The following is a 26,384-nucleotide window of genomic DNA, read 5'->3' as shown; positions in this document are numbered from 1 at the left end:
GTTTCTTTTCATACAAACTTATTTATTTGGATTTTTTTATATTTCAAATGATTGATACATTCAAAGAGTAATTTTAATCTCGACATCCGAGTGCAAAAAGTTAAAGGTCTGGATTCATTCCTGTCTCTCCAAGTCAGCCCGTTTCCTCATCTGTAACACAGCGGGGGTGGGTAATCGTACCTGCCTCTTAAATAAATATGCATGAGGATTAAGTAAGCTAATTCTGGTGGGTGTTTGGCAGATAGCCTGGCACCCTCAGGCTGGCAGGTGTCATCACTGCCACAGTCCCATCTCAGAGATGTCTTGGCATATTCTCCTCCTTCAGGCCAGGAGACCCTGTGCTTCTCCTCTGCTGCCTCTACTCAAGGAGGAGTGACCAGTAGTGACCCTGGCCCCCAGAAGCCAGATGCTCTTTTTTTATTTTTTTAAACTTATTTTTATTGATTTCAGGGAGAAAGGGAGAGGGAGAGATAGAAACATCAATGATGAGAGAGAATCATTGATCAGCGGCCTTCTGCACACCCCCTACTGGGGATTGAGGCCACAACCCTGGCATGTGCCCTGACCAGAATTGAACTGTGACCTTCTGGTTCATAGGTCGACGCCCAACCACTGAGCCACTGAGGTCAGGCACCAGATCTCTTTTCAGGTGGTATTCGGCTGAAAGCCACAGGCTGGGCAGTCAGGAGGCTGGGTGCCTTGAGTTGAGGCCACCAGGGAAAGACCAAGAGCTGGAGGACCGCAGGGATCCTGGCTCCGCCCCATCCAGCTGTGTGACCTCAGCACTCAGTGCATCACTTGACCCCCTGTGGCCTGTTTCCTGAGGAGGCAGTTCCTGAGATGTTTAGCTCTGAGGCCTATCCCACCCACCAGATGGTAGAGTGAGGCCTGGGTCTGAGCCAGGCAGAGGAAGACAAGGAATAAATATACATATACACTGAGTAGCCAGATTATTATGATCTCTGAGCGTACAATAATCTGGCCACTCTGTGTGTGTGTGTGTGTGTGTGTGTGTGTATAATATATATATATATATATATATATTAGAGACCTGGTGCATGAATTCGTGCATGGGTGGGGTCTGGCCAGACTGGCCACGGGGAGGGGACATGGGTGGTTGACCGGCCTGCCTGCTGGTCCAACTCCTGGTCGAGGGGACAATTTGCATGTTAGCCTTTTATTATATAGGATATACACTGAGTGGCCAGATTATTATGCGTTCAGAGATCATCATCATCTGGCCACTCAGTGTATATTTCCTTTCCAATCAAAACAAAATAGCACTTGGATTTATAATGAAGAGGCTGCTCCACCTCTCCCATGCCCGTTCCACCTCTCCCATGCCTGGCCCACTCTTTAGAGGCAACCACTTACCTGTTTCTGGGTTTAGTTCTTTGGGGCCACTTCCTGTTTCCGGGGAATTCTTGGCCAAGGCATGGGAAAGAAACCCTTCTCCTTGCCAGGCTTTGATACAATAAAGAGGATATTTTTGTAAGTGGTGAGTGAAACATTCAGGGCTGTAAGAGGCAACCATCATCGGAAAGGGTGTTCGACCATCTATTTTCTTCTCACAATCTTGCCCACACTCATGTCTTGGCTCTTCACAGGTGAGGTCTCTTTCATTGCATTGATTCATGTGTCCAAGCACTGGACAAAAAGTTGCAGGAATATGACCTTGTCATTCTCTCCAATACCCAAAAGGTCAAACACCCCTGCCATGGCTGCTTGGCATGACTATCCAAGTGTCCCCTGATATGGTCCACCCCTTGACTCTGTTCACGGAGAACAGATGGGCACAAATGGCCCTTATCTAATACAAAATGAAAGAATGGGTCTGGAGCTCATCTCGATCTCAGCCAACAAGAAAGGGCTGGTGCCCAGCTAGCATGACTCAGTGGTTGAACATTGATCTATGAACCAGGAGGTCATGGTTTGATTCCTGGTCAGGGCATATGCCCAGATGTGGGTTTAATCCCCAGTGTGGGGCATGCAGGAGGTAGCCAATCAATGAGTCTCTCTTATCATTGATGTTTCTATCTCTCTCTCCCTCTCCATTCCAAAAGGAAGGAAGGAAGGAAGGAAGGAAGGAAGGAAGGAAGGAAGGAAGGAAGGAAGGAAGGAAGGAAGGAAGGAAGGAAGGAAGGAAGGAAAGAAGAAAAGAAAGGGCTGGTGACATAAGGACACCTGGTCCCACATCCAAGAGGGCCCAAGGCCACCAGGCAGGGGGAGTTTTCCCCAAGCAGGTAGAAGATCACTGTTTCAAAATATTTAACTGGTTACTATTTTGTGAAGAATATTCCCTTTGTTATTTCACTTTCTATCCTTCTTTCTTCTCCATTTCATTAGCTTTTTATATAACGAGAGATTGAGATGTTTCATTTTCAGTTGGATCCAGGTTAGGATGTTCTACAAACCAAAGTAGTTCTTAATGCACATCATCCCTTCGGGTTCAAATATATCATTTATGACTTTTAGGCCATATCCTCCATCTGAGGTGCACCATTTTCCTCCAGCCTCTGGGAAGGGCTGTAGGGCTATTAATTTGGATTTCCATTGCTTTGTTGGCTCAGAGCCTGACACTGAGTCCCAGCTGACAAGCTGGTTATTTATACAGGCAAAAATAATTCTTTGATTGCTCCGTCTTCTCTCCCTGTCAAAGAAGTGGTCTGGTGTGGCACCCACTGAGCCTTACAGCAAAGCCAGACATTTTTTACAAAAGTTTGCATGAAGAGGACTTCAGGCCTCCCTGGGAGGAGCTGGTAAAATAAATCTACCACAGACCAGAAGTATCCATAAGGAAGGTGCTGACAAGTGAGGCATCACAAATTAAACACAATTGTCAGGAAGAATAAAAACGGACACCTCCGACTGTCACATCTAGACATTGAAACTTTCCAGGCATATCTTGGCTCCCTCCACGCAGGTGCAATTCCACTGATAACACTGCCAAAGACCGAAAGGCCTGGCCTCATCTCTGACTAGTGCCAAGTGTCCCTCCTGTGTGCACCTGGCAATCATACACCATGACTCATTCAGAACCATTCCTTCCCGTTGAACCACTCCTTTCCATTTCGCTATGCCTGTAGAAGCAAGTGTCACTATTCCAAAGGTTGTATCCAATTCCCTTCAGCTCCATGACAGTGGCGGTTTGTGAAGAACATGACCCAACACGGGAGCTAAACACTGCCGAGCGTGTGGGCCGGGAGGCAGTGCTATTTCCCACAGGATGAGACCATTTCCAGGGATGAAGCAGAGATGCTGGTTAGCCGCCTCATCTGAGCGAAGGGACAAGCCCCGGGGTCTCCCCGCTTGGAGAAGAGCAGTGCGTGAGTGGGCCCTGAGATGGAGCCTGTGGTTCCAGAAGATGGTGACTACTATGGCACCAGCTGACAGCTTCACGCCTGAGAGCTTGGTATGTGCCAGGCTGTGCGAAGAGCTTTTGCCCTACCTGGTTTGGCTCGGTGGATAGAGTGTTGGCCTGTGGACTGAAGGGTCCCAGGTTCGATTCCGGTTAAGGGCATGTACCTTGGTTGTGGGCACATCCCCAGTGGGGAGTGTGCAGGAGGCAGCTGATCAATGTTTCTCTCTCATCAATGTTTCTAACTCTCTATCCCTCTCCCTTCTTCTCTGTAAAAAAAAAAAAAAATCAATAAAATATATATATATTTTTAAAAAGGGCATTTTTTCTGCAGTATCTCAATTAACCCTCGTAACAATCAGTGAGGAAGGTACTGGTCACCATGTCCCCCACCTGTCCTCCATGGAGGTGTATAAGGGGGAGCCAGCATCATAAATGGAGCAACTATTGAGAAGTTGAACAGGCTGAGGTAGACTGTAGGCAACTGTCACCTGATGTGTCCACCCCATGTTTGCACTTCACCTGCTGCTCGGCATACACAGTAATAGTGCAGGCACTAAACAGATAGCAGCAGAGTGCTCTTACTGTGCTAATGCCTCAGAACCTGAGCGATGCCAAAAGGTGCCTTAGTGGACACTGGCTCGGAGTCAGTGTTTTAGCAGTCCATTCCAAAGACAACTATAAACGAGGCACTGGGACAAGCCTTGGAGGGGGTACCTTTCTGGGCTTATGTGGCTTATTGGCTGGCTGTGAACGTTTTAAAGAGGCTCGTGAAATGGCACCCAAAGGTGACAGCACCCAAGCTGACAGCTGACAAGCTGAGATATGCAGGAGACTGTGGGAGATTTGGCCTGCCGGGCTGGGCTGTAGCATCTAGTTTTGGCAATATGATTGGCAATATGATTTATAAGGGGAAGCAAGGATCTGTTAGTAAGGAAGATCTAGCAAGAGCTACTTTTGTTACCATCACCAGTAACATTTGTTGTGTGGCAGGAACGTGTGCTGTTAATGAGAAAATAAACAGAGCTGTCACTGTTGGAAACTTATGAGTCAATACTCTCTCGATGAAACTTGGCCTATCCACTGGATTACTGGTCAGAAGGTCAACTGAAAGCATTGTTTTCAGCGCATGGGGTGCTTTGGAGCAGTTGGTATACTTCTTGGGCTGCCAAATTTCAGCTAAAGCATCAGGTTTCTCTCTGCTAATAAATGTCATTCAAGAGGAACTGAAAACCACAGGCCTTATTATTGCATTGTCACTGGGAACCAAAGGATAAAAGAGTAGCACTATGCCTGCTGATTTTTAAATGTCAAAATAGTAAGATGCTAAATGTTGCTATATTAACAGCAAGAACTTGGTAACAGGTGAAGTATTTCTAACTGAAATGCTGTCCCTTTTGTATATAGCCAGTGTTAAATCCTTAAATGCAAAACAGCCTCTGATTGTTGAGCTTTCTCACACACACAAAAAGAAAAAAAAAGAAAAAAGAAATGTCAGTTTTAATCCACAGGGACATGTCCCATATTGGGCCTGGATGTGCTATTCAAATAATCAAAAACCAGTGGCCAGCCCCAGCTGTTTTGGCTCAGTGGATAGAGCATCGGCCTGGGGACTGAAGGGTCCCGGGTTCAATTCTGGTCAAGGGCACAAGCCTGGGGTTGTGGGCTCAATCCCCCGTAGGGGGCATGCAGGAGGCAGCCAAGCAATGATTTCCTCTCATCATCGATGTTTCTCTCTCCCTCTCCCTTTCTCTCTGAAACCAATTTAAAAAGAAAAAGTGGCCACAGGAGTTGACGGCCATTTCCTCAGCCCAGGAATCCATATAATCATGTCCTGTTATAACTCTACCATCCAGGTATGTGCTGCAAGTGCCAGGGTCATCCTCGTGTGTGGTGTGTCCCCTGAGGCTGAGTGTCTGGTAGCTGCTGTCCCTTGAAGCCCTTTGGAAATAACAGGAAAGAGCCATCTCTGAACCACATCAGTTTTGAGGTCAGAGGACAGTGCCTTCTGGGTTCCAGGACCTTTGGGTGTCAGTAGGTGCCCCCTACCCAGGCAAGCTCCATCCATATAACCACCACCTCCTGATGACAGACACTCCTGTCTAGCTGAGTTCCATCAATCTTGTATTTGCCTTTGCAATTTGAGCTTCATAACAATGAAGCTCAAATTTGCCTGGCTGAATAGCATACAATCCAATCTCTGATAGGAGTTTCTGAAGCCAGAGGAGGTGGGTCTCTCTGGAGAACTTTCTGTTTCAAGAAAAATCCAAATGAATGACCGGCAATGGAAGCTCATCACTGCGCAGTCTCAGGAGTACCAGAGCTGAGAAAGCCGGAGACCAGTCCCATCTCCTTAACCCCCACCCCAGACAACTACAAACAAGCTGTTCTTGTTTTTCACTTCTGGTAGTAAGCTCTATAAGTAAGTAGATGAAAGATAGATAGATAGATGATAGATAGATAGATAGATAGATAGATAGATAGATAGATAGATAGATAGATAGATGATAGATAGATAGATAGATGGATGAATAGATGATAGGGTAGATGGATGGATGGACGGACAGACAGCTGATAAATATAAATATAGATACTATTTTTATTTATCTATAGACATTATCTGTTGACTCTATACAAACAACAATTTAGTTGTCTGATGTTTGACAACTATATCATTATTTTAGTTCTTCTACTCATGACGTTGCACTTGGGATCAATCATTTCTCTTGCTGGAGTTGACGGGAGAGAGCAGAGAGGAGCCTTTGTTCCAACGACATTCTACAGCCGCTATGCCCACCCCAGATGGATCCCGCCCAGCTCTCCTGTTGCCGACAGACTTCTTTCTACAGAAGAAACAACTTGCTCTTGCTTAAGATCACTGTCATGTGAGGGCTTCTCTATTATTTCCACTTGTAGCTGATCCTAACTGATGCATCCCCGCTTTTAGGGCTCAATGCAAATTGAGCCTGGCCCTGCCCCTCTCTGACTGAACCTCCCACTGCAATACCACAGTCCTCTTGTTTACCACACACCATCCACCCAAGCTTCCTTTCTGTCCTGTACTATTGCACAGATGGTTTCCTCTATCCTCTGATCAACGTCCTTCAGATCTCAGCTCAAGTATCACTCCCTTAGATTAGCTTCTAAGAGCCCCAGTCTAATGTAGGTCCAACCCTCTGCTGGTATTCTCTCCCATGTTTCCTCTTTGTAGCACTTAATACTATATTTGCCATTTTACAAGTATTGGTGTGTTTGTTTCACCTGGACTGTAAGCTCCATGAAGGAGGAGCATATGTCTGTTTTGTTCACTATTATGTACTCAGGAACACTAATTCCAACTCCAACTTGTCTGAGAACATACAGAACATAGGATAGATCTGTATTAGTGAAATGATGTTTTTAAAATGAGGGCCTGGCTCAGAGGTTGAGCATCGACCCAAGAACCAGGAGGTCACGGTTCGATTCCTGGTCAGGGCACATGCCTGGATTGCGAACTTGATGCCCAGTAGGGGACATGCAGGAGGCAGCCGATCAATGATTCTCTCTCATCATTGATGTTTCTATCTCCCCCTCTCCCTTTCTCTCTGAAATCAATATATATATATATATGTAATTTTTTAAAGAGGCATCTCCATGGTCTATGGCCACAGACAATGGGGTGATGAAGGACTGGGGTGAGGGGGTGGGAAGGGCTAGAGGGGTCAGTGGGGGAAAGGGGGGGGACATATTTAATACTTTCAATAAAGAATTATTTAAAAAAAATAAATAAAATAAAAAAGAGGCATCTCGGTTCAGAGAGGTTAAGCAACAAGTTCAAGTTCACATGGCTAGTAAAGCTGGATTTGAACTGAGGTTTGTCTGATTTGTTCTAAGCTCAACAAACAACTTTTGAATAATGTGGCTTGCCTTAAACTTTCCCTCTGAGAAGAAGAAGGGAAGAATTTACTTGTCAGGTAAACACTAGTGTCAGCTTCCTGGATGGTTAAAATTTCTCATTAAAAATTAGCAAGGTGCCGAAGCGGGTTTGGCTCAGTGGATAGAGCGTCGGCCTGGGACTCAAGGGTCCCAGATTCCATTCCGGTCAAGGGCATGTACTTTTGTTGTGGGCACATCCCCAGTAGGGGGTGTGCAGGAGGCAGCTGATCGATGTTTCTCTTTCATCTATGTTTCTAACTCTCTATCCCTCTCCCTTCCTCTCTGTAAAAAATCAATAAAATATATTTTAAAAAATTAGCAAGGTGGTGGGTTTTGGGTGTACAATTTCCATTTTCTTGTAAGTTAGTCAATGAGACAGCCTCCCTGAGTTTGATCAGCTCAGGGGTACCTACAGCATGAGTTGCAAAATGGAGACCTGCCCCCCGCTATACTGTTGATCTGCTAGTAACCAGAACCCACACTCAACATAGCCCAGGGGATGTGAGGCAGAATTAGAGCAGGAAAAGAAGAGTTATACCCAGAAGAAACTACGAACTAGATACATTGTCAGAAAATAAAGGAAAACTTTATGGGAACTCCTTTAAGGCTATTTGACCAAGATAGCAGAACATAATTTTGGTGCAGGTTCTATTTTATATTTGTTTATATGTTCACTCACCAGAGATTCTACATTCAAAGTAGAAGCTCAGTCAGTCAGGTATATTGCTTACCAGATATTTTTGGGTGGTGGGGGTTGTTAAATAATACAAATCTGAACCAAATGTTGACCATGCAAAATTAAATGAAAAGACCAAAAATCCAAGAAACTCACAGATTTCAGGAGACAAGAATGCTTTATTGGGTCCTTGGCATGCATCCAGTCCATCCACCCTCTCACTATCCTCTGGCAGGACCCGCCGGTCTCGCTCCTTGCCATGAGAAATTAACTGGCGAGTCTCTGCTGGCTTTCCTCTCCAGGCTCGGGAGCTGCTGTGAAAATGAGCTCCCTGGTCTCAGCAGCAGAGACAGGGAGAAGGAACAAAGTAGGGAGTCATCATAAGGCACACAGGCATGAAAACCAGACCTCTAGCTGTGGCTACTCAATCACTGGGTCCCAGGAATGAAAAAGACCAGGCATCTCCTAAGATAATACCTAGTTATTGCCATGACTGAGGACTTCTGAGTGGGAAAACAGGTCTTTCTCAAGATGCCAAGGTAGGGTCAAAATATTCTATTTAATTTCCAGACCTTCAATGGAGAGGAAGTCAAGTATCTTTGAAGAGAAACCTTATTTTAGCACTTAGGTAAATATTGGAAACCTTTCTTGCAGCCTTCCCAAAGGGATCTGTTTGGGCCTTTATCTGGGGACTATAGAAGGAAAGGGTAAACACCCAAACCGGGAGAGAGGGGTGTCCTCTATAGAACACTGGCTCCAAGCTAAGTCCAGTTTCTGGGAACAATAGAAAAGCATGTGGTCTGCCAATCAACGAGGATCACTCATAGATCAAATTTTATGCTATAGTGAAATCCCAAAGCCAACCAGGGGTTGAGTGTATAGTTGAAATGGATGTACCCGTATTATAGGTATAAACCTCACAATGGCTCTCTGGTTTGTGGGGTAAGAGTGACTATAGTAGGACAAGTGCAAGCCATTAGAATTTGCCCTCTCTAGCAAAATGGTAAATCAAAAGTAATACCATATTCCTGGGGAAACTGTAAACAGTAGTGTTACTACCAAAGTCTTGAGAGTGAAGTCACAGTGATTCCTACCACAGTTCAGCTTGGCCAGTGCAAGACACCAGGAGGTCTTTGGACCGCTGTCAACTTTCCAAAGCGATGACTCCAATTGCAGGTGTTGTTTCAGAGTGGTCTTCTTGCTAAGCAAATCCATCCAGCTCCTGGCATTCGGTATAAATCCTCTGATCTAGTGAATTCATTTTTTTTCTCTATTCTGAACAGAGAACATCAGAAGCATGCCATCTTCATCCGGCAGGGAAGCAGTACTCTGTTGCTGTCCTGGCTTCGACATACAGAATGTCTTAGCTGTCTAGCACTGTGCCACCACCTGGCTCACAGGGACCTTGACCCCATCACCGCTAAGTCCCATCACACTGACAGCATCTCCAGTTTCCCTAAATGCCTTGTAAGGCTTTTGTGAATCAGAGGTGGGAGATACACCAGATTAAAATGCAAAGGCCTAACCCCCTGATAAGTTCCTGGGGGCCAAGGTCAGAATATTCTTCCATAATGTGGAACAAATTATTGTACTTTGAATATTTTACCACTGAGACCCAATTCTAGTAAAAAAAAAAGTCACTCTGGGGCATCTTGCTCCAACCCGCTTACTAGCTTTGGGTTGGGCCTAGAGCTGGGAAAGCCTTTAGTAGAAAGGGTTCTGCCCCCAGTGGCAGATTCCATGATGTATGAGGTGTCTGTCTGTCTGAAGCATGCTGGGGAGCCACTTAGAGCTTAAGACAGAGCAGAATGCTATATGAAGCTTGTGGCAAGGACTGACTAGAAAAATACAGCAGAGAACCCAGGGTTTGGAACCGAGTGATGCTCTGGCCAAAAACGATCACCTTTTTGAGACATGGCCCTCTGGTTTGCCACTGGGAGAGCCTAAATGCTTGGCAACAGCATCCAGGTGGCTAGGCTACCCCTGTGAACTGGGGTCCACCCAGCCAGAGTGAGGCATGGCCAGCAGCACCCCATCATAGGGTGGGCACTCTGGAATAGGTCTCTGAAGGCACTGGACAGCCATGTATATGGATTGCTCACTCCATCTCCCACAATGCCTCCTCCTGCCCTATTGGTGAGCTCCCCTCAATCTACACCCAATGGCTATAAGAGGGCAGGAATTTATTTTTTTTTTTGCCTGTTATAGACCCTTCTGGGTTTAGATTTGCTTTCCTTACCCATCACGCCTCTTCCACCACCAATATCCAGGGAATTATGAAATGCTGTAAACATCACCAGAGAATGCACTTTGCAACACAACTAAAGTACAGTAATGGGTTGATGCCATCTTGTCAGGATCCCCATAGTCCAGAAGCAATTGGCTTGATAGTATAATGAAATGGTTTATTGAAAACGCAGCTATAGCCCCAGCTGAGAAATAATACCTTACAAGGTTGGGTCAGGCCTGCAGCTTATAGTATAAGCTCTGAATTGGCAACCAATTCATGATGCTATTTCTTCTACAGGCTAGGAAGTTGAGAGGAGAGGGGTCTGTTATCACTACATCTCAATACTTTTTTCAGATGTGAGGTTTGGGACCAGGCTGGTGTAGAGGTTTTAGTCCCCAAGGAAATATCTCCTCAAAAAGTCACAGTAATGATTTTAGTGAATTGGAAGCCGAGGTATCTGGCCACTTTGGGCTCCTATACCTCTGAGCAACACACAACAGGTTGTGGTAGTAGCTAGTATGATTAACTCTATTAAGGGAAAGTATGCTTGCTACTACGGAAAAGGGGCACAGACGGACATGGGGATTCCTAGAGCCTTCCTAGTACTGCCATATCCAGTGGTTAATGCCTGCGACCCGGCGGGACCACTAAGGAGCTGGATTTCAGAGCTGAAGACCTGGGTCACTTGGACAGGCAAAAATCCCTAGTCACAAACACTAGTTCCCATGACCTGGTAGAGAAATGGATGGTAGGTAGCCTTTACCCATACTTACTTTCTTGCTGGGTTATATTATTTTGGTTGAAAATGGGTTAATTTTACCAGTTAATCCACAGGTTGCAAGATTTCAAAATGGGACTGTGATAAAAGAGGGTGGAGTATTACTGGTGACACTGGACTTTGGAGAATGGTAGCTTGGTCATTACCTGTGGATTCAGTCATGGGATGTAACCCTGAATGGTCTCCCTAAGCAGGCAGAAATTTGCGTTTGGTTGTATGTGGAAGAGTCGTAATCAGATGGGAAGAACAGTGTGTGCGCGTTGGGGTATCATTTGTCGTCGCCCACCAAGCCTTTTCTACCCTCCCACTCTCCACCATTCTTCTGGAAACTGCACTCCTCCCATTCCAGGAGCCCCATGCTAGGAATGTGAACGTTGGAGGGAGACCCACTGGGACCAATGGCTGGATGGTGTCCACCTGACAACAGCAATAACTCCTGGGAGGCAAGCTCCGGAGCTACCTGGCTCCCCTCTTCTGAAGGCTAATTGTCCAGCTATTCCTCTGTGAGCTACCCCAACACTCTCCTCATGAACGCTTTTTTCTTTAAGTGGGTGCAAGTCCATTTCTGTTGCTCAAAAGCCCAAGAAACCTAATGGAAAGGGTCTCTTTTGAGACTACATCATGCATCTTTGATCCCCAACAACTGTTCATTCAGAGTCTGGCATAAAGTAGGGAGGTGCTCACTATATGTCTGCTGAATGAATGAATGAATGAATGAATGAATGGAAAATATTCCAGCTCTAGTTCACCAGGGCAATCTGGATAGGCAGGTGGGAGAGTTGGGGCACAATGGGGCAAGTGGGGCAAGTCACAAGAGGAGATAGAGAAGTCAGAAACATCAGCATGGAGAGGGCAAACATCAGGCAAGGAAAATCCCAGACCAGAGAGGGAAGGGAACGGGTTGGGAATGAGAAGCCTTCCTGCTGCTTGGGAGGCAGGAAGTGGTCCGTGAGTGGCTGGGAGGCAGACGCTGGCTGTCCCGAGCTGGTTTGGCTGCAGTGGAAGAAGCCAGAGACAGCGGTGTTTCCGCAGAGCCCCCAGCTCTGCTTTACCCTCTTGGGTTCTTTCTTCGTGTTCTTCTCCCAGATGAATGAGCAATTCCAATCTGCCCCCAAGTTCATAGACACCCTGCTAAGGGGCACAAGCCATGAGCCCACTTGTATAAGAAGCATGGACTGTCTAGCTGTGGCCACAGAAGGCTGAGACTAAATGTCAACCCAAGAGCTAAAACATGGACTCATTTTTCCAGTCGGCCCAGGGAGAACCTGCCTGGGGAGAGGGGACCCTGAGCCCATACACCTACAACCACACCAGATGAGGGAGAGCAGGAAACACAGTTGCTGCCTTTATTGCATTCCAAGGGGAGCAGGCTAGCTCCAGACCCGCCCCATCGGGGGTTTCCAGGTCAGGCGCTCAGGAAGGACACAGGGTGCTGGGCTGAGCACAGCAATTCCTTGGGAGTCCATAAATGAGGTCCCAGAGCTGGAGCTTCAGGATTAAGAGCTAATAGTTGGGGATAGGGGTCCTAAGTCCCAGGCTCAGAGACAGCCCTCACAGCAGGTAGATGGGTTTATATTCTTCCTAAAACTCCCATGCCATTTTCCCGTGGAGAAGAGTCCCAGCTCTCCATCCCCTGCCAGGAGGGGATGTGAAATTCACACCTCCTTCAATATGGAGCACAAGGTCCTCAAAGTCCACACTTTCCCTCTGGCCACAGCTGTGACACAACCCTTGTTCCAGTTCTCACCTCATAGGCAGAGGGCCTGGGAAGAGTAGGGGAGGAGTAGACTGGGGTATACCAGAGGCCAGAGGGTCTGCTCATTACCTGGGTCCTAGGGGTAGGGGGGTAGGTCAGGCTAGAAAAGCCATCAGGCAAGAGGACAAGCAGAGTCAGTGAAGGGCAGGCAGCAGGCTGCAACTGTGCTCAAAGCCAGGGATGGTGGATGGGATGCAAGAAAGCAGGGGAAGCAGGCAAGTGAGTGCCTGAGTGAAGGGGGAAGAAAGCAAGAACACGTGCCACCGAAGACCACCGCATAAGGCCTGAACAGGCCCAAAATGGGGCACAGGCACAGGTTAGTTGCAGGGTAAGCTGGGATGAATGAGGCAAAGTAGTCTGAAAGAGAAGACACCCTGAGAGTCACACAACAGAGGCAGCCCAGAGCCCTGAGGTCAGGGAGAGGTCAGGGTCGAGCAAAGGGCAGAGGGTAAGTGCTGGCCTGCATGGCAGGGTCTGGCTGGGGCAAGGGGTCAGGGTGCAGAACTCATGCAGAGGACTCGGGGAGCCTCCAGCAGTGGCCAGTGTAAACTTCAAGGAGGGCCTCAGCCCCTGGGAAACATGGAGGCGGGGCCTGGGAGCCCTGGTGACATGGCACCAGGAGAGGCCACTGGCTGTGTGCCAGGCACCAAAGCCGTCTGATGCGGAGCGGACTGAGGAGAGGCTGCGCAGAGAGGCCCCCACGTGGTGCCTGCTCAGTGCACCTTCTCCGCTTTGTCTGTATTGGGAAAGTCTCCATCGGTTCAAGCTGCTTCCTTGTTGGTCTGCTGCTGGGCGGAGGCCCCCAGCCTCCTGTAGGGGCTACCGCGTGCCCTGGGCCTTGGAGCCCCCCTCTTGGATGGGAGGCTGTCCCAATAACTGAGTGGCGACTGCCCCTGAGGCCTGAGAAGTGGCTTTGGAGCTTGGGGTGCTCTTCCGGGAGCCCTGGGGACTGGGGAGGCCTTTCTTCTGGGGCTGAGGACTCAGTTGGGGGCCCTTCCTGCCGGCAGACGGACTCTTGGAGCCTTTGGCCTTGGCTTGGGGGTGGGCAGCCTCGGGGCCCTTGAGGGGTTTCAGCCCCAGCATCTCACAGAAGGTGTTGCACTGGTGGGAGGAAGCAAACTGGTCCAGCAGGGCAGGGAAACAGCTCTCCTTGAGGCCTTGGTATCTGTAGCCAAACAGTAAGAGCTGAGTGCGAGTCCCACCCAGACGGAGGGTCCTTGAGGGGCTGGCTTTGGGATGGCCATGGCCAGGGTATTGTGGCCAAGGTACATATGCCCTACCAGGTAGTACTGGGGAGTCTGCCTGGTACTACCTCAGGTGGCAGGATCTAAAACCTCAATTCCAAACTGAGGTCTCATTATGCCCTGGCACATGGAATTCATCATGTGGGACACGAACTGGTGTGAAGACGATCTGCCTTTTTAATATAAATTAGAGCAGTCTCCAGGGCATCACTCTGCTCATGGGCCCTTGCTAATCTGTGTCGCGGAGCTTTCTCGAGTGAGAAGGAAGAGGAGCAGGTACAGACAGAGGCCAGAATTGCAGGTGACCCTGTGTGTGGGCGTCACTAGCTGCTGGTCCCGATCTGGGGCAGGGGCACAGCATGTGGGGACCAGCAATCCCTGGGGTGTTACTACATGGCCACGGGTGCAACTAGGACCATGTGGCCATAGGCCTAGCACCTCATGGATGAAGAACCAGGAGAACTTTGACATGTTAGACCCTTGAGAAGTACTCACCCTCGCAGCTTGGTGGCAATCTGCACATCAGTCATCTTCCAGTCAACCCCTGAAAAGAAAGTTGGGAGCTGAGTTGATGGCAGCCAGGGCTGGTTCTAGGCCCCCATGTCTCCAAGATGGAAGCTTGCCAGGTTTCAGGGCATATCTTTAGGCAGCCTGTCAGTAGGTCATCACCCCTGGCCTAGCTCACTGGGTATTTCCGTATTAGTAGTAGTAACAACATTCCCATTTTTACAGGTGAGGAGCTAGGCTCGGAGTTAAGTGACTCAAGCAAAGTCTCATTCATTCATTCATTCATTCAGTAACTGAGCATTTTCAAACAGTCTGACAGTATTCTTCTTGAAACCTGCCTCTCACTAACAAGGCTGAGTACCATAGTCAGCATAAATGTGGGCTTGAGAGTCAAGACGGACCTGGATTTACATTTCAGCTCTGTCATTTGAGCTGTTTGAACTTGGTAAGTCACTCACTATCTCCATGTAGATGGGGTAATACTGCCCATCTCGCAGGGGTATTGGGGAAATCAGAGCATGTAGGACTCCAATTTAGTGTCTGAAACACAGCAGTTATGCAATAAATATTAATTCTGTGATGTCTCTTTCAGCATTTACCGCATTCCATTTTGCATTACAATAATGATGCTCCCTTACACCTGCACAGAATTTTAGTTTGCAGAAGGCTTTCACAAATATGGTCTCAGTTAATTAGAACAAATCTTAGAGCCAGGCAGGGACAATATTACTATTCCGAGAGAGAGAAAGGAAACTGCAGCTCAGAGAGATTAAAGACCAAACTTGTCTGAGCTTCAGTTCTCTTCTCTGTAAAACATAGACCCAGCTAGAAAACAATGAGGTCTAGACTTAAATCTATTTAACTCTCAAGTCTTTCTACTACATCATGTTACTCATTATAGAAATTGTTATACTGATCACAGCTTCTTAAGGACAATGACCATTCCTCATTCACCTTTTACCTTTCCAATACTTGGTAAAGTTAAATGGATGGATGGAAGGAAAGAAGGAAGGATTAATTCTGAGTTTACAAATACAGTAAATGACAATGGCTAAACGTGTTACTAGCCTCCCCGCCCCTAAATATATGGAGTTATAAAAACAATATTTATTATACAGTTTAACCTCACTGAAAAGCACAGTTGAGCCAGTTTTCTCTCTGGCCTTTAGTTTCCTCACTTATTTACACCAGGGGCTATATGTAATAATGTGTGATATTCCCAGCATTCCTCTCCAACCACTGTAGAGAGAGTTTTATCTTTTCCTGTTTCCTGCCCAGTCGGGTAAAGAGAGTAGGCCTGGAGAGGATGGTCAGAGAAGGAGGGAGGATTCATGCTTGTTGGCCTTCCTTTGCTGGGGAAGAATCTGAGTAATGGGAGAAACAGGAAGAAGCCAGATAGATTATGTTGGTTACATTAAAAAAAAAAAAAAAAAAAAAAGCTAACGAGGATGGAGGAGGAGGAAAGGGAAGCGGGGGACAGTAAAGCTCCGCTGCTGGGGTGGAAGAGTTTGGGTGGTATGGAGAGTGAAAGTCCAGAGCAAAGCTGCAGGGAGAGGAGGAAGGGAGATTTTGAAAAGATGGTTATGGGTTTGGAATTAGATCCTATGTAATGTTTTTTAAACAAATTCCTTTAAAATTTTAAGTGGAGCTTGGAGTGCATGCCTTTAAATACAACCGTGATTACAGACTAGGCTACAGGAGGCCCTGGTATGTATGAGGCTTGCATACAAAATGGTGCCTGACCAGTTTACGTCACAAGCTTATTGCCAACAGCAAAGGAAAGTGAGAAAGTGGGTTGTAGACTAGTACACAAGCACCCTCCTCTGACGCTGGGCCTGCTCTCACACAGGTGCACACGGACCTTCACACCCTCATACCTGCCAGATCTGTGACCAGGAAGCTGCCATTCGTCCACAGGTACAGCCAGTGCTGGAAGGCCTGGCATTTCTGTACGGCCTCCGAGCTGCCTGATGCTGGTGCAGCAGCACAGCCCCATTCACGGGAACAGTAAGGCTCCAGGGGCTTGCCCAGGTCCTCCTCCAGCGTAGCGTATGGGATATTGTTTGCAGGCCGGTAGATCAGGTACAGTGGAATGATCCTAAACACAATTTCACCCTGCAGTGAGCAGAAGTAGGGTGGCAGAAAGCTCCCACTTCCATCTCAACTGGATCTAAAAGGAGGACCCTTCCAAGAAAGAAGTCCCAGCTCTGAGCCTGGAGGGCAACAAGGGAGGAGAGCTCCGCCCTGAGTTCAGGAAAGGAAATGGAGGCACTGACTTCAGAGTCCTGTCTATTCTGAGGTCAGAGGGAGTAGAACTGGGCCACGCTATGGCCACAGGAGGACTCTGTGCGTAAGGGAGGAACTGAGACCAGCATGTGGCAAACAAAAAGGAACCCCTCTAGAGAAGATTCAACCAGACTGTGGCTCAATGTCCGCTAGACCCCAATATTCAAGAGTAGGGGTTCAGGTGTCAAAGTGAAAACAATTACTTTTTAGAGCTGACTCCTACAAACCCACTCGACTCTGCCGGCTACCACAGAAGAGTCCTGACCAGTGTGCCTACCACCTTCAGAGAGGCCCAGAACGTGCTGGGTTCAAATTCTGCAATTAGCAGAAACTGGACGACGGGAAAGGGAATTGAGGTGGCTAAGAGGAGACTGAAGACAAGAGCAGAGGCTTTCCTAAAGCAGGCAGTGAATCCTGGGGTCTTTGTTTCTAGATTTTGTAGGACCATCAAGCTGAGCACAGGGTTGGCTGTGGGCTCATCTGCACGTGGCCATCTCAGGATGCCCCTGAGAGGCTGTGAGATCACTACCCGCCCCCTCCTTGTGCACTTACTCAGGCACCTCCCCAAAGCCAGGTGCAGCCCGGGCTTCAGCTGCGAAGATTTTGCAGTACTCCCGACTCATGTTCTGGATCTTGCACCCCTGTGGATTACAGAGAACCCATCCTGATCAGCAAGGAAGCTCCCTGTCTTCTCAGGCCCAGCTCCACGTGGGAAGGCCATCTGCCAGAGGATGCCAGGGGGCCCTGGTGATAAGTGCCAGTGCCCCAGGGCCACGCTGTGACAGCAAGGAGGCCGCTGAATGGGCACAACACAGACCACCCACCCAGGCACTCCCTTCTTCTCTCTCATATGAGGCTTCTGTCCAAGGTGTATCTGGGGGCAGCGGGAAAGGTTTCTGCTGCAAAAATCCAGTTTGAAAACTAAGGCCCCAAAGACGTAACCTGAGCTACGCCTCAGGCTCTCAAAGATCATCCCAGGACCCTCACAGGTTGAGGCTGAGATGGCTTCTGCCTCTGTACTGGGCTTCCCAACAGGACCCGGGCTGGGAAAAGGGAGGAGGGGAGAGACTGCAGGGTGGCGGTGGGAATGGGACACAGTACCTGAATGGTGACATCATAGTTTCTGCCCAGGAGGGACGTCTCACTGCTGGGCCCAAACACCAGCGGGCTGGACACCTTGATGACACACGTGCGGCCTGACTCGAAGATAGGTTCCAGCCCGTAGATGACCTTGGCCTGGGAGGCCTTCCGAAGGCTGTACCTATGTCCACCCCCTCGTAGATCCTCGCTCACCAGGCGCCCAAAGAGCTTGTCGCCCCAGCAGCCAGAGTCAGCCAGACCCTTAGCAAACACCATGGGAGTCATTTCAATCTCTTCTCCAACTGAAGGGAAACAGGGAAAACGTGGAAAACTACAAGCTCCTGCCTCATAGATGTGGGGTCTATAGGGCAGGAAAAGGCTGGAATGGTCTCCCACCCGCCACCCGGTGTGCTCACTCTCTGTCCGTTATTGCTCTTTGGTGTTCACTGTGGGTCCCCTACCAGATTGTGACTTCCTGAGGGCAGAAACTATATCTGATACACGCCTGTCGTGTAAGTGCTCAAGAGTGCCCATCACAGAGTAAGAACGTGGTTAGTGGTGTGGAACGCAGGGGTTTTCTGTGGAAGTGGCAATCTATAATAATAAAAGGGTGATATGCTAATTAGACCGGATGTCCTTCCGGAGGAAGCCGGGGCTATGAGGGAAGCCCGGGTCCCAGGTGCCAGAGGGAAGCCAGTGCCAGCAGCCAGGGGAAGGAAGGCCTACTCATACACGAATTTCGTGCATCGGGCCTCTAGTCAATACAGAAAACCAGAATTACTTTGTTTTAGAATTAGGTGTTTTGATCAAATGAATAATTGATTCCATCTCAAGCAACATCTTAGACTTAAACAAAAAGTGTGCAGGACCAATCCAGTAGCAGGGTACCCCCCTCGTGCTCAGACTGTAACCACTAAATACCATTTCCCACTAAAAGGAACCAGAGCTCCCTGAAGAAATGGTTGATTCCAGGCCTGGGGCAGAACGTCTACTGGATGCACCTGAATCATCTTGTCAGACCAGAAAAGAAAGAAGCTATTGAAAATGACTGGAGCCTGGCCAGCGTGGCTCAGTGGTTGAGCATCGACCTATGAACCAGGAGGTCATGGTTCGATTCCCGGTCAAGGGCACATGCCCACGTTGTGGGCTCAATCCCCAGTGGGGGGTATGCAGGAGGCAGCCAATCAATGATTCTCTCTCATCATTGATATTTCTATCACTCTCTCCCTCTCCCTTCCTCTCTGAAATCAATAAAAATATATTTTTTAAAAAGGAAAAGAAAATCACCCTTTATATATATATAATTTAAATAAAACAACTGGAGGTCTGTCAAAAGGACAGAGGAACCAGCCTTCTGAAGGGGCTTCCACTTGCCAAAATTAGACAATGTTACCAACAAAAATGAATAATTTCTACAATATATTAAACATATCCAATATATCAAAAATCCCTATGTTCACAATTATAACTGAACCCTCTCCCCCTGCACAAAACAAGCCTCCTTGGTGACCTTTGGAGGATGCTAGGGCACCAACTCAGGGTAACCAAATAACCATTTCTCCTTTACAGAAGGAAAACAATTAATGAATGAAAAAGAAATGATAGAATTAAAACTCTCCATGTTGCAAACTCTAATGAAGTAATGGATTTAGACAATAATGAGTGACTATTAAAACCCCTAGATAACAACATGGATGTATCAGATATAGTTTTTTAACTTTTAAAGGGGATGGATCACGCAGAAAACATCTGAATGGACCCAGTTATCAATCTTAACGTTACTAAAAGTAAAACAATCAGATGTTCTGTGAGTCCAGATAAGATGCAAAAGAAAACACACTGCACACGTGTGAAGTGGCCTTGCCAAAACAATTATATGTGACTCTGACCAAGCCTCTCAATCTTTTAGAGAAGCACATGGATGGGGGAACATGTTCAATGATTGTATAACCAACAAAATCTAGAATGTAAGAATTCTACACAGCACGTGACTTCAACAAATAAATAACAAGGAGGGCCCGGCTGGCATGGCTCAGTGGTTGAGCTTCAACCTATGAACCAGGGGGTCATAGTTCGATTCCTGGTCAGGGCATATCACCCGGGTTGCGAGCTCAATCCCCAGTGTGGGGTGTGCAGGAGGCAGCCAATCAATGATTCTCTCTTATCATTGCTGTTTCTCTCTCTCCTTTCCTCTCTGGAATCAATAAAAATATTTAAATAAATAAATAAATAAATAGCAAGGAGGAAAAACAAATGAGAGTGAAAGAACTTATATATCAGAGAGACTTATGAGATATGTCAGCTTAACACAATGAGTGGTTTCTAAATCAAATAACCCAAAACTTGTGAGACAACCAGGAAAATAGGATTGGATATTTGATCATATTAAAGAATTACTACAGGCATACTTCAGAGATACTGCAAGTTTGACTCTAGACCACCACGATAAAGCAAGTATTGCAATAAAGGGAGTAATAATATTTTTGCTGGTAAAGGGTCTTGCCTTCAAATTGCAAAAAACGCAACATCTTTGGAGCACAATAAAGGAAGGTATGCTGGTACTGAGTTCTTAGGTGTGAGGTTAGATTTGATATTATATTTGATTTCATAACTCAACAAAAACCACTGATTGAATCAATGAGTGATTAAATGAGCGAATGAATGAAGGAATTAATGCTTTAATTGGCTAATGAAGCTCTAGGAATCTTTCCATCACCAGCTACCTTCACAGTCTAATCCTTAGCATGTCTCCTGCAGGAGCAACACAGACTCTTCCTCTCATGTTTAGACCTTTAAAATGCCTATCAAGCCGAAACCAGTTTGGCTCAGTGGATAGAGCGTCAGCCTGCGGACTCAAGGGTCCCAGGTTCGATTCCGGTCAAAGGCATGTACCTTGGTTGCGGGCACATCCCCAGTAGGGGGTGTGCAAGAGGCAGCTGATCGATGTTTCTCTCTCATCGATGTTTCTAACTCTCTATCCCTCTCTCTTCCTCTCTGTAAAAAATCAATAAAATATATTTAAAATGCTTATCAAATGTTGGGGTATATCACAGTCATCAGGGCACCTACTGGAAATGCAATTTTCCTAGGTCTTTCCCCAGAAACGGTGATTCAGGAGATCTGCAGCGGGACCTAAGAAACTGCATTTTCAGCAGGCTCCCCATGTGAATCTAATGCACAGACCACTGTGAGAAATCCGGGGAAGGGTGCTGGGCAGGGTAAGATGTGTCCTGGAGGCCTGTCCTGCCCTTCGTCAAGCACTCTGACAAAGGCAAAGGTGAATTAACTCCTTGTGGAATGGGCCCCCTTACCCCCCTCTGCCCCCACCATCTTCTGAAATAGCCATCCTCTTCCATTCTCCTCCTCAAGCATCTCCTGAACTAGGAGGCAAAGAGTAGCTGTCTGTGAAGGCAAACATAGCACTTGGAACAGATTCCAAGTCCTTGGAGAAGGTCCCCCTACAGATGGCAGGGCAGGGATGAAGGCCACCCACTCCCCCAGGGGCTCCGTACCTTCACCTTCTTCTCTGGAGATGAATCCTGACAACACTGTGTGGAGCAAAAGAAGAGAAAGCAGCTGTCCTCAGACTGGTCTGCCCAGCGAGAGCACCATCTCTGCAGAGGACTGCCGCCCTCCCTCGGGAGCGAGGCCAGGCAGAGACCCAGGGGCACACTCACCCTCGGGGCTGAGGCAGAAGTCAGTAGAGGCCGAGCCATGCTCATTGTGGATGGTGCATCGGTACATGCCACAGTCCACGGGGGACGCCTGCACGATGGCCAAGGCCGCTGGCCCCTCGTCCCCTGCACTGCAGAGAGTGGAGACCCTTCCCGTGAGAGCCATCACCACGGCACAGCCAGGGCCAGAAGGAGGTCCTGGGGCTCCTCAGACCCAGCGCTCAGGCTGCTGGGAGCCCTGGGGCAGGCAGCAAGGCACTGTGGTTAAGATCACACAGGTCTGGTTTGCGGTCCTGACACTCACTAGTTGTGACTCAATACCTCTGAGCCTCTATTTTCCTCCTCTCTACTATGAGAATGCTGGAATCTCCCTCGTACAGTTACTGTGAGGGTTAAGTGAGTGACAGACCTAAATGAGGACAATGCCCAACATTATGATTTTATGATTGCTATAATTAGGGAGCCAGTCAGGGGAGCTAGCCTCCAGACAGCTTACCTCCTGCCCACTTCGCCCACTGGGTGCAGATCCTTGGCCCATGTCAAGACTGAGTCACTCAGAATGTTGAAAAACTGGCACCAGAGCTTCAGGCTCCCCGAGGCATCAGGAAACTGCTCCACTCGAATCTTTCGAATTACCTGTGGGGCTGGGAGCAGGGGACCAAGGGAGAGGACTGAGCTCCTCCCCTCCATCTGTGTCCTCTCTGGCCCTGCCCCTGCTTCCCTGGGTGTCCCTGCTGGAACAGGCTGAGAGAAAACAGGATTCAAGTCTCCACACAAGCCCACTCCTTCACAACCCCCAGCTGCACCCCACCTGTATCTCTGAAGCATCTTCCCTGACCCCAAAAACATACATCCTAGCTAGAAAGAACCCACTATAAAAACCCTTGCACAAGCCAGGGAGAGCCTTCCAGCTGAGGATACAGACAACAGTCAAAAGAGAAACTTCTGGCCCTGGCCGGCGTAGCTCGGTACAGAGAGCGTTGGCCGGTCAAGGGCACATACCTGAGTTGCAGGTTCTGCAGCCCCAGTTGGGGTTTGTATGGGAGGCAACCAATGGATGGGTCTCTCTCTCACATCGATGTTTGCCTCCCTCTCCTTCTCTATCTCTCTTTTCCTCCCTCTTTCCCTCCCTTCCACTCACTCTAAAAAGCAATGGGGAAAAATATCCTCGGGTGAGGATTAAAAAAAAAAAAAAAAAAGAGGAACTTCCATTTGCATTCCAGGCTCCTAACTTTAGGAACCTGCATTTGAACCCTGTCCCTACCACTCTATATTCACGGGACAAGTCTGGAAAGAGGGGATTATGGTGATGATGATGACAGAGGTAGGGTGCCGTGGATGACAATCTCTGTGCTAAGTACTTGATTTATTCTATTTTATTTAACCCCTGCAATGTTACAAAGCTGCTACTATTACCATCTCCAAGCGGCAAAGCCAGGAGGAGAGAAGCAGGCCTTCCTGATTGCAGAACCTGTGGGATTCTGACGCAAGGATATCTTTAGGCGGTCTCTGTGTATCCCTAGCAGGCATGTGCCACCCCAGCAGCTGCAGCAATGTCCTCGGCTGGGCAGCCCTCTCTGTGGAGCCACACCCCAGTCCCCACCGTTGCTCACCTTTGAGCAGGTCCTTGGCTTTCCTCGGCTTGCCCGGGGTTTCCTGCTTGTCTTCATCTAGGGTCAGCTCTGCATCCGGCCCACTGGGCTTGGGGCTGGAGCCCAGGTCTCCTGCTGCCTGCTCCTCCTCGGCCCGTGGCACCTCCAGCAGGCCTGCCTTTCGGCCCTGGGTAGGAGAGCGCTTCTCCCGCCCTAGAGTCCCTGGGGACCCAGGTGTAAGGCCCTTTCGGGGTCCCCGGGGGGAAACCGTGGGGCTCTCCCTCTCTTCAGGCTTGGCTGCCTCCCCATCCCCTGCTGCTCTGGCCTTTGGGAGAAACCTCTTCCTCCGGGCCCCCAGAGCCAGTTCCTCAGGGGTGGCTGCAGGGAGCCCTGTTGGCGCCTCCTGTGGGAACTCCTCCTCTCGGGAGGGTTCCTGGGCTCTGCTCTCTGCTGAGAGGGGTTCCTGACTGGAGGCTGCCTGCCCACCTGCCTCCCCCAGCAGACCCCCCACACCGCTCTCCTGAGAGGTTCCCAGGAGACCAGGCCTCTCAAGGGGAACCTCTCCCTCACCCTTACTGGATTCTTCTGAGGTCAGCCCAGGGCCCTCCTCCTCGCCTACCACGATGGCAGGCACAGTGAGGGGGCTGGAGCCAGGGCTCCGGGCAGCAGCCAGGGCCTGCTGGCCAGCCTGCACCTCACGGTCCAGGAGGCCAGTGATGCGGCGGGAGGTACAGGGGCTGAGCAGTAGCGTCTGTGCACTCTGCACCAGATGGTCATTTTCCACACGCTCCAGGATGCGCCGTGACGTCTGCGGACTCAGACCAGCCACTTCCAGAGTGGGGGCCAGCGTGGGTGAGGGTGCCAAACCCCTGGGGGCAGCTCCTTCCTGGGACTTTGTGCCCCCTCCACTCGTCTCTGTGCTGGATAGCTTTAGCAGGAGAAGCAAGTAATTCTTCAGGGAATCTATGAGGCCAGGGTCACAGCTCTGAGTGCCTGTGGGCCTCCCTCCCACATCGGACATCTTGGCGCAGGCTCCCTCATTGCTGGCTGCTACGGTTTCTGGTGGGTGATTGTGGGTGGGGGTCCCAGGCCCCAGGTGCACTGAGGGTGCAGAACTCAGCAAGGCCTGGTCCCCAGAGGGCAAGAAGGCAGCTGCACTCGTGTGCTGAGAAGTGGGGGTGCTGGGCAGCCCCTGCTGTGAGCTGTCGGTCAGGCCAGTGCCAGCAGGAGAAGGCAGAGTAGGCACGTTTGGGCTCCGGCCTGCGGGAGGAGAGCCTCCCAGATCCACAGACAGCACTGCCCCCGGCTGCTCCTCCTGGGGGCACTGGAACAGGCTATCCTCCGGCTTGTCCTTGACTGGGCCTGACCACTCCGGGCCCCAACATCTCCCTCCTCCCGTCTGCTCCAAGCTACCCTCAGGAAGCAGCTGTGCTGGGAGCCTGAGGCCCCCCGACAGGGAACCAAGCACCATTTCCTCTTGGTTACCAGAGGCCGTTTCTGCTGCCTCCCCAGATCTGAGCATGAAGCCAGGTTTTTCTGGGACAGAGGACCTTTCTGGGCTCTGCTCAAAACATGCAATAATCTGAGAACTGGGACCCTCTGAACGTGAGAGTTCAGGGGCTCTGGACTGTGGGCTGAGGTTGGTCACTGACTTCTCTGACTGAACTTTAATGGCTATGGGTACACTCCCCTCTGACTGTGTCCCCCTGTCTTCCTGTATCGTGTCTACCTGTGTCTTCTCACCTGCCTGTGTCTTTCTGTCTTCCTGTGTCCTATCCACCTGTGTCCCTGTCCTTCCCTGTACTACCACATCCTTCTGGGCACTCCCGTCTGACTCTGTCCTCTCACTTTCTTGTGCCACAATGTCCATCTGTGTCTTCCTGTCTGCCTGTGTCCTCCCGTCCACCTGCATCTTCCCATCCGCCTCTGTATTCTTCAGGCCTCCATGTCTCCAGTCAGCATATGTTCTACTCTCCTGAGTTTCTGTATCCATGGGCTCAATGACGCCCTGACTTCTGGGGGTGCTGCCACCAGCAGAGGCTATACCAGTGCTGCTGCTGGCCGATACAGTAGGAGCCATGGTCGCCTGGGACTCCGGGACCTGAGAATACATGGACAAAAGCAAGAACTTAACACATGGCCTCGGGATCTCAAATCTGGCAACCCAGCCTCCTCTGACCTTATCCAAACTGCCTTGATGGGAATCCTGCCACCTGGTTTCTGGGGCCCACAGGGGTTGGGAGGAAAAGGCTATGTGACAAAGTGCCAAAGCTGCCCACTCCAACCCGATCCCAGAATCTAGACCAGGGAATCCCCAGCATCCAGGTCCAGCCTGGCCCTTCTTGCCTCTCCCTGAAGAAATCCTGCCTTTCCTGAAAGACCCTGCTCGTGTGTATCCCACCCGCCCCTGGCATTTGGAGGGGAGCTGTCCCTCAGGGCTTTGAGCAATCCTTCTGTCCCTCATTGCCCTGGATTGAATTACTATGGGTGAAGAGAGGATATATATCACCTCACTCTTCACAACAATGTGAGATAGTTTTGTGATAATCTTTTCGATATGAAAACACTGATGGTCTGATTTGTCCGTTATCAGATAGTAAGTGGCAGAGTTTAGTTTAGAAGCCAGGTGTGTCTAGCTCCAAATCCCATGTTCTTTGCTGTTATACTATAATGCCACCCATTTAAATTCTAATTAAAGGACTTATTATTTAAACATAAACATAGTAGTATAAGATAGTAATCTGCCTCTTTCCTCCTGGATGTCATCAAAACCAACAAAGTAAACAAGAAAACAAACAAACTCTACTGTTATGAAACTGGAGGCAAATAAAACTCAATCTAAAAAAAAAAAAAATGGGCCAGGGTTGTCAAAAGCAGACAGATTCAACCCCGGGGGGCTGAGCTGGAACCAAAGCTGTATGGAGGAAATAATCAGTGGAACAGCTCAGCAGGTGAATAGTGACACTGTTCAGCAGGTCTCAGAATATGGCAGCAAAACAGTTACTGTACATAAAGGACTCATCCTAGGGTAATAAGCCCCCAAACTCCACCTACAAGAGCTATAGGATCCTGGAGGGCTGGGTGGAAATCAAGCAGAAGACCTATAAGGGAGGTGTCCAAGGAAACAGGGAAAGGGAAGTGGCAGCAGATCTCAAAAAACACCATCAAAAGTACACTACTGGCCCAGCCGGTGTGGCCCAGTGGTTGAACATCGGCCTATGAACCAGGAGGTCATGGTTCAATCCCTGGTCAGGGCACATGCCCGGGTTTCGGGCTTGGTCCCCTGTG

At 48.9% G+C, this 26,384-nt stretch overlaps 1 protein-coding gene across 4 annotated transcripts in view; it reads right to left on the bottom strand.

The window, feature by feature from the left end:
- Positions 1 to 26,384, bottom strand: part of ALPK3 (alpha kinase 3) — a 62,957-nt gene that overhangs the window by 2,414 nt on the left and 34,159 nt on the right. For all 4 annotated transcript variants that reach the window (XM_079764040.1, XM_079764042.1, XM_079764041.1 and 1 more), the window contains 9 exons: positions 23,118 to 25,197; positions 22,001 to 22,148; positions 21,508 to 21,635; positions 21,343 to 21,378; positions 17,852 to 18,132; positions 17,303 to 17,391; positions 16,342 to 16,562; positions 14,453 to 14,501; positions 8,106 to 13,878 (listed from right to left, as the gene is read on the bottom strand). In XM_079764040.1, the coding sequence (XP_079620166.1) occupies positions 13,533 to 13,878; positions 14,453 to 14,501; positions 16,342 to 16,562; positions 17,303 to 17,391; positions 17,852 to 18,132; positions 21,343 to 21,378; positions 21,508 to 21,635; positions 22,001 to 22,148; positions 23,118 to 25,197 (3,378 nt within the window). In that variant the 3' untranslated portion in view covers positions 8,106 to 13,532. The remainder of the gene's footprint in view (positions 1 to 8,105; positions 13,879 to 14,452; positions 14,502 to 16,341; positions 16,563 to 17,302; positions 17,392 to 17,851; positions 18,133 to 21,342; positions 21,379 to 21,507; positions 21,636 to 22,000; positions 22,149 to 23,117; positions 25,198 to 26,384) is intronic.

This window comes from Cnephaeus nilssonii (genome assembly GCF_951640355.1).
Source record: "Cnephaeus nilssonii genome assembly, chromosome: 24".
NCBI lineage: Eukaryota > Metazoa > Chordata > Mammalia > Chiroptera > Vespertilionidae > Cnephaeus > Cnephaeus nilssonii.
Note: the sequence above shows the minus strand (reverse complement) of the source record. Positions and strands in the feature narration are given on the sequence as shown.